This window comes from Megalobrama amblycephala, linkage group LG3 (assembly GCF_018812025.1).
Source record: "Megalobrama amblycephala isolate DHTTF-2021 linkage group LG3, ASM1881202v1, whole genome shotgun sequence".
Classification (NCBI taxonomy): domain Eukaryota; kingdom Metazoa; phylum Chordata; class Actinopteri; order Cypriniformes; family Xenocyprididae; genus Megalobrama; species Megalobrama amblycephala.
The window spans coordinates 45,026,626-45,034,539 of NC_063046.1; the positions used below are offsets into that span (position 1 = coordinate 45,026,626).

A 7,914-nucleotide genomic window follows, 5' to 3' on the forward strand; every position below is an offset into this window, starting at 1 on the left:
AAAGAGAGGCACAGGAGAAGCGGGAGTCACCGCTTGCAGGAAGATTCCCATCTTTTTGATTGTGGAAATCCAACGGTATTTGGTCCGTTCTTCTGTTACAATGGTGTACGTGCTGAAGAGAAGATACTTAAACGGATTTCCACACACAGGGTATTTACTGAAGAACGCAGGAGAATACACACTTTACACACATTAACCATCTAACATAACATTAAGAACGGACAAGGAGTGAAGGGAGTGAGTCCAATATAAAGGCAGTGCAGATGAGAGAGTAAAGGTGACGATGATCTGTGATGCTGAGGAGCTGACGAGGGAAGTGCGTGCAGGTGAGGAGACACGAGGATCATGGGAAATGGAGTTCCGGGGACAAGGGATCCGTGACAAGTAGTAGTAGTAGGCTATATACTTTATTATGCTCTTTCAGGTTCTCATCACTATGCGTGTTAATTCTGGCATGTGACAGGAGTTGGCGCTAGTGAGCATTCAATAAAGCCTTGCCACTTTTCACGAGAAGAAGTCGCACAGTACTGTTCCAACATGCGTTGAAGTGAAAATTTGTGTTTACTGATTTGATGGGTTAGCTAACTGAGGTGAAATCACAGACTATGTTTTTCTAGTGTTTATATTATATTAGTAATCACTGTGTTAGTTTGTAGTTATCTTAAACAAATAACTGCTCCGGCGCTCCCGCGCATGTAAGTTACTGTAAATGGGGATTACCAAAGCCAAATACTCAAGTTATGGTGGCCTTTATCATATCAGAAATATCTATTAAATGCATATTAATATGCTGCTAATGTTCTGTAATGGTGCATTAGGTCATTGATTTAAGGATCTACACAACTGTTAATTAAAAAAATACATATTTAGGTGCCTTTATTCAGCTTGTATCAAATATGTTTGGTTTATAGGTGTGATGTTTATTATCTTTTCTGAATACTTGATTGTTTCTCTGAATGTTTTAATTTAAGTTTACTTGCATAAGCCACAAGTCATGCTCTGTAACTTTGTGCTGTAAAAGAACTTTTTTTGTTTTTTTTGTTTTTTTGTTTCAAGTTTCAAGTTGTGTTTACTGAGACATTCATCTGAAAAAGATACTATCTTCTGTGTGTACATTAATAATTAATAAATACATGATTCACGTGTGTTCACACTACATTACTCATGAATAAATGGTTCACAGGTTTCCACTTTACATTAAGGTTCACAGGTAACTATTACTGTAATAACATTTTTCATTATTAAAGTACAGATGAAATCAAAATCAACCCTATTTACTTTATTAGTGCATATTACTGGTCTTGTGGTGAACAATTAATCCGTGCAAGTTAAAACACAGAAAAAACTTGTTTGTCGCAGTAATCTTTAATCAAAATCTGAAGAGTTACTTCTGGTCTGGAATGGCGTTCCTTCTCTGATTACGTCAGGTAACTTCTGGTAAGCAACATAGTAAGACAAGTGGCAGTCATGAGATATTAATAAGAAAAGCACAAATACAACAACCTTTAGTCTAATTATGATAGTCAATTTTTGCTGCATCATGAAATAAACCAGGAATCTGTTTTTGAGTTAATAAATGCATTTATTAAGCATTTATAACATGTGAGTTAAAAACGGCTTACTATTTGTCAGGTATTGCATTAAAGTCGCCCTTTTATTCATGCAGTTATAACTGCATTATTAATGATTTATAATGCATTTGTAAATGACTTATTTTTCACTAACAAACACCTTTATAAACCCTTTACAAATGGAACATTAATGTGTTAAAGTGTTACCACATTTTCAATACCTTTTTTAAAAGTTGTAAATTTGACAGATCAGAGACAATCGCATTAAACGATGATTGGCATTAGACATTTGTTCGAGAAATGTAAGAGGATTATGATCAGTGAAAATAGTAACAGGTTGTACACTCAAACCAATATACACTTGAGTGTTGCAAGGCGAGAATTAATGCTAGGGCCTCTTTCTCTATAGTGCTGCAGTTCATTTGATATTTAAGGAACTTTTTCGAAAAGAAGCTAATTGGATGATTCAAACCATCTTCACCAGTCTGCAATAAAACAGCACAAACACCAGTACCACTAGCACAGGGGTAGGCAAGTTCGGTCCTAGAGAGCCGCTGTCCTGCAGAGTTTAGCTCCAACCTTAATCAAACACACCTGAGCAAGCTATTTAAGTTCTTCAGGTTTACAAAGGCTATAGGCAGGTGAAGGTTTTTTTTCAGGGTTGGGGCTAAACTCTGCAGGACAGCGGCTCTCTAGGACCGAACAGGAAAGTTTTTTTCAAAATGGGGTGCAACAAGTACAGGCATGCTACAGAGCAAAGTTTTCAGAGCATCAAAAGCAGACTGGCACTCAGAAGTCCACTTGAAAGAGACTGCTTTATGCAGTAAGCCCATGAGAGGGCTAGCAACATCTGAATTTTTTTTGCAAAAATATCGATAATAGCTGGTCATTCCAAGAAATAGATGGAGCTCTCTTCTTGTCTTAGGGATTGGAAAGTCAAGGATAGCCTGAATTTGAGTTAAAAAAATAACATTGATTACCCCTTGGTTAACTGCAAGTTGGTCAAACAAAGACACAGTCTTAATATAGTTATAAAGTTTATGCAACTGGCCCCTGTGTACAGAACCTCAAAGTACCGTCCGGCATAGTGACGAGAAGACATGGTGCACACCATGGACTGGAACTAGGGACTGCTAAGTTGTGTTCAGGTAAATACTGAGTTTATTGCCTCATCAAGTGGATTTACACGATAAGCATTTTGTTTAACGGGTGCGTGTGAACCAACGTCAATGTCGTGTTTTATCACATGTGTTATGGTAGGGTAGTCACTGAACAAAGTCGGATACCTTTTAGCCAAATTTTGTATGTCAGCCTGGGCAGACATAGACAGGTGTGACAATTTGGCTAAGAATTTTGGCTAGAACTTTGTCTTCGATTTGGAAACAGCGCTGTACAGCTTGATCATACATAGTTTTCATTTGGTCTTGCGCTGAATCAAGCAAGCGTTTCACCAGCTTCCACAGTTTATGCAGTCATTCACAAAATGAGCTAATGTAATCTAGGATTTTTGTAGAGGGAGAAAGAATTTGTTCCTGTAAAATCTTCAGTGGACCACGCACAGTGTGTCCAAAGATTAACTCAGAAGGGCTGAATCCGAGGGAAGCTTGAGTCGTGGTACGAATTGCGAATAACTAGAGTGAGATCTCTTCATTCAATTCTTTCTGTTGTTCAACACAAAAAGTTCGGAGCATGGATTGAGAGTTTGATTAAATCATTCGATGGCACCTTGCGACTGAGGATGAAAATTTTTTTATTACTTTGGTGAACACTTTGGACATGAAATTAGTTCCTTGATCAGACTGAATGTATTTCGGCACTCCAAAACTGGTACGGAATTTAATGATCGATTTAACAATTGCATGAGCTTTAAGGGAAGAAATTAGTATCGCTTCAGGATACCTGGTCGACACACACATCAACGTTAACAAATAGGAATTTCCAGATTTGGTTTTGGGTAATGGCCAAACACAATCAATCAAGATCTGCTCGAATGATTCGCCAAGTACTGGTATCAGCTTCAGTGGGGCTGGAGGAATAACTTGATTAGGCTTCCCGGATAACTGACATGCATGACAAGATTTACAGAATTTAGAAACTTCAGATTTCATCAAAGGCCAAAAGAAATGTTTCAACAAATTATCATAAGTTTTTCGAACACCTACATGACCAGAAAGTTCATGGTCATGTTCCACACTCAATACTTATTCTCGGAAGGGTTTTAGAATGACAACTTGAAAAACAGTGCCCCAGTCTTCCTTGACATGACTTGGAGACCACTTGCGCATAAGAATGCCGTTTTCAAAGAAGTACGCCACACGATGCTCTGGCAAAACGGTCAGGCTCCACGGCAGCTGCAACACAGAGGTTGATCGGCATGTTGTGCCTCAATTAACATGGTTTTTACAAATGGCAAATCAACATTAGGAAAAGCACACATTTTCAACTCAACTGAATCAACTTTTTCCTCTGTCTCAGCAGAATTGTCAGCACACCGAAAGGTTTTTGACAGATCAACAGAGTCTTTGAATTTATGAGCTTGATCTCGTGTCACTACACATGTGCTAAACACCTCAGGAAACTCCTCTTTTAATGCATCTTCATCATGCGCATCAGGAACATCTATCACAAAAGCGTTATCACTTGCCAGATCATTTCCTAGAATGAGCGATTCACCTTTAACAGGTAATTCAGTTCGAACTGCCAGTTTAACTTTCCCTGAAATAATTCCAGAGCACAAATAGACATTGTGCAAAGGAACTTTAACTATAGTGAGGTCAATACGTTGCACTAACATACTGGAACCACAATTTGACTGTTCCGAAAATGGCAACACACTCTCTAAAATGAAGGATTGTGCAGCGCCAGTATCACAGAGCATGCAAATGCATTTTGTTTCAGAGTCTGCTTCATTAAGCGACATGACACCATCAAAAATAAATGGCTCAAAAGCAGATTCAGCGGTTGTATCCAAAGAAACCAGCTCAGGACAAAAAACAGGTTGTTCAACTAACGCAACGCTTTTAGAAGTGTTTGCTTTCTTGCCAGCTTTATGCTTCAAAGCGGGGGAAACGGAAATGAGATTTTCCACCTCATGACAGTAAAAACAATCACGGTTTCCGCTACTGTCTGCACTTGAAATGTTCTTGGATACCACTGTGGTATCCTTAGAACTACAAACTCGATCAGGGAAATTATGCTTTGCGGGTGAAAACACTTCTCTGTGTTTAAGCACAAACTCATCTGAAAAACATTTGATATTCAATAGTGCTTTGCATCTACCTGGATTGACATTATTTTCTTTAAGAGCTTGCTGTGCAGCCAAAATTATATACCAGTTATCTCTGTAAAGCTGCTTTGATACAATCTTTATTGTAAAAAGCGCTATATAAAAAAGGGTGACTTGACTTGAAAAAACTGCAGCCTCAGAAAGAGAGGACACTTTCTGCTCGTTTAAGTAAACCACTATTTTCTCTGGTAAACAATCCGTAAATTCCTCCAACAATATTAGTTCTTTAAGCTGCTCAAGTGCAAACTACTGCTGTATCCAGATGGTCCTAAGGAATCTGTATGACAGTCCTTGCCTAAGACTTTGGAATGAGTTTGGTGGTTAGAGTCAACCTGTGATCCAATAATAAGCTCTCTCTGTGGTGGTGGTGGCGGGTGCAGTCTTCTTCCACACCCGCCATAAAGTGGTCCATGGAATGTCATCCTAACTGTTGTCCACCACATGTGTAATGTTATATAAATGAAAACTACTTGTTTACTCATCTGCTTTATAACAGCAATATGTCATTGTGTCCTGTAATGCTGGATATCAATCATGTGATCAGCTGCAGCCCAATCACAGACATCATGCTGATATTCAGATCAACAGCACTCTTACTCATGTGATATGGATTAAAAATTGGTATGATGATAAAAGTAGGAAGATCCAGACCTACAGGAGTAATGTTTACTGACTACTGAATGGTAAGATCCTCAGAGGACAAACACTATTAAAGAATGGAAAGACAGTGTCAGTGAAGGTGGTTGAGAATTTGTGTAGATGTGTGATATGTGTTAGTTACAGGATCAGAGAATGACACCGTTCCTCTCTCATAGTCCAGATGCACTCTCACAAGCTCCAGACATCAGTGATAAATAAATCATATCCACTCCTTTGGTTTGTTGCTGCAGTTACTCCAAGACTTCAGCATTCAGTATCTGAACCCAGAACATCAAGCACAGGCTGTCAAATCTCTCTGGATTATCTGTAAAAGGTTGATATGAGCTGTCTCTGACACCGGTTAGATCATCAGACAGGACAAGATCTGGATCTGGAGTGTTTGGATCCAGAATCACAGGAGCTGATGAAGACACAATCAACAGATGCTTTTATTCTGATGTTCATCAAGAGAGAACCCTCACAGATTATTATGAATTATGACACTCATTCTACTAATAAACATATCAGACATCTTTAAATCTGTAAAACGTCCCCTTTTTCCAGTGTATGTGTGAGAGCTCAGATCTTCTGCAGTCAGACTCACTGTTTTGGACAATGTCCTCCATCTTCTTCCAGACTCTGAACAGCAGGTTTTCCAAGTAACGTGGCACATGAATCAAAGCTCCAGAAGCCATCTGTGGATCCGGCTGTGAGCTCTGGACTCTGGAATAACATTCAGGTGTCAGAACTGCAGTGGCTTTAGATCAGAAGCAGAGAGACCAAAGACAGGAGCAGATCACTCACCTTTCCTTTGAGACTGGAAACTTCTGCAGAACAAACACACCATTTATCATCAAGAACTCAATCAAGGAACCAATGATCAACCAATGATCTGAATTCACACCTTCAGAAAGCAGACGTCATTGGCTTTCATCATCTCCTCCATGTCTTTGATTGTGTTTGAAACAGCTGAGATGTGTCTGTTCATCTCCTCCAGCTTCTCCTTCATCATCTGCTTCTTCTGCTCCTCTTCCTCCCTCAGTGCAGTGATTGTAGCTTCTTCTTCATCTCTGAGAAACTGATGAAGCTTCTCAAACTGCTGTTTAATCTGACACACTGTGTGCTCAGCTTGAGACTGAAATCAAATCATATTCACTTCAATCATCTCAATCAACACACATCAACACTTCACATCATTCATATCTGAGAATCCAGTAGGAATTGAGGAATGCATTATATCAATTATACTGTGTGTAGTGATCCTACAGCTGTAATAAAAATGACCTTTTTGATTCTGTTTCCTCACCTTGATGTGTTGAACTGTTTTTTCAAACCCTCCTTTAATTTTTTCTTTTTGTTGAAGTTTCTCTTGTAAAGACTTCATTGCTGTATTGAGCTTCACCTAGAATTGAACAAAATGAAAAATACATAAAATGCCAGATTACAGTGATATGATCATACAGTTCTGTGAAAAAAGTATTTGCCTCTATCCATAATTCTTCTGTTTTCAGAATTTAAAACCTAACATAAAACAAAGACAATCTGATTAAACACAAAATTTGTAAAAGACAATGTTATTCACTAGGGGTTTGATGAGATCTCATGCCACAAGATCTTACAAGATTAAAATGTAATGAGATTTCTTGTCGAGGTAAAAAGCTGTCTCACGATATGGCCATGACAGAGTGTGAGGGTGAAGTTAGGATAGAATATGCCACCTCTACGTTTACATTACACCTCCACTGTCATTTTGCTTTTTCGCTTCAATTCCATTCAGCTCATCCAACATGAGCTGCAGAGTACATAGTGCAGCAGGAATCAGAGTTCACTGATCACGTGACAAGAGTATGTGACGAAGATGACTGACAAGACTATGGGGGAGGATTTGTTGCACAACAGAGCCTAAGCATCTGATAAATGTCTTACCTTGTAGAATGCGCATTCAGCAATGCCACCCCCTATTCACAGAGTATGTGTGATCGCGCAAGCGACAGTAAAACATGAGCATGCATTCAAATGAGATTTCAATACCCCACATCCCCACATTTTAAAAGCGGCTCCCCAATGTATGCAAATATCTCCCAATATGAAAGCTATCTTAGACTGGGCTGTGTAGTTGTAACTATCTCTTAGCACTGTATCGCACTTTGTGTTTGCACTTAATAAGACTAAGAGAAAACGTCTCAGGTTACGTATGTAACCATAGTTCTCTGAGAACAGGGAACGAGACTCTGCGTTCAATGATGCTTTGGGGAACAATATACCCACGCTGCCATGGTTAAGGAGAGTGCATGCCAAACGATGGCTAGACAAATGTCAAGCAGTTTTGAATGAAACGCCAGATAGCAACTCACCCTCGGGTCACACAAAGGCTGTCAGTGACAGCATTCCCTACGGCCAACAGCCCAAGCTGAGCCT

The 7,914-nt window shown here is 39.2% G+C and overlaps 1 protein-coding gene across 1 annotated transcript; it reads right to left on the reverse strand.

Moving 5' to 3' along the window:
- Window positions 1-6,005: 6,005 nt before the first annotated feature.
- Window positions 6,006-6,893, reverse strand: LOC125265432 (E3 ubiquitin-protein ligase TRIM35-like). Its single transcript, XM_048185651.1, has 4 exons — window positions 6,803-6,893; window positions 6,401-6,631; window positions 6,301-6,323; window positions 6,006-6,219 (listed from the first exon to the last, which is right to left on the reverse strand). The coding sequence occupies exons 1-4, from the start codon at window positions 6,878-6,880 to the stop codon at window positions 6,021-6,023; spliced, it is 531 nt and encodes a 176-aa protein (XP_048041608.1). The 5' UTR covers window positions 6,881-6,893; the 3' UTR covers window positions 6,006-6,020.
- Window positions 6,894-7,914: the final 1,021 nt, after the last annotated feature.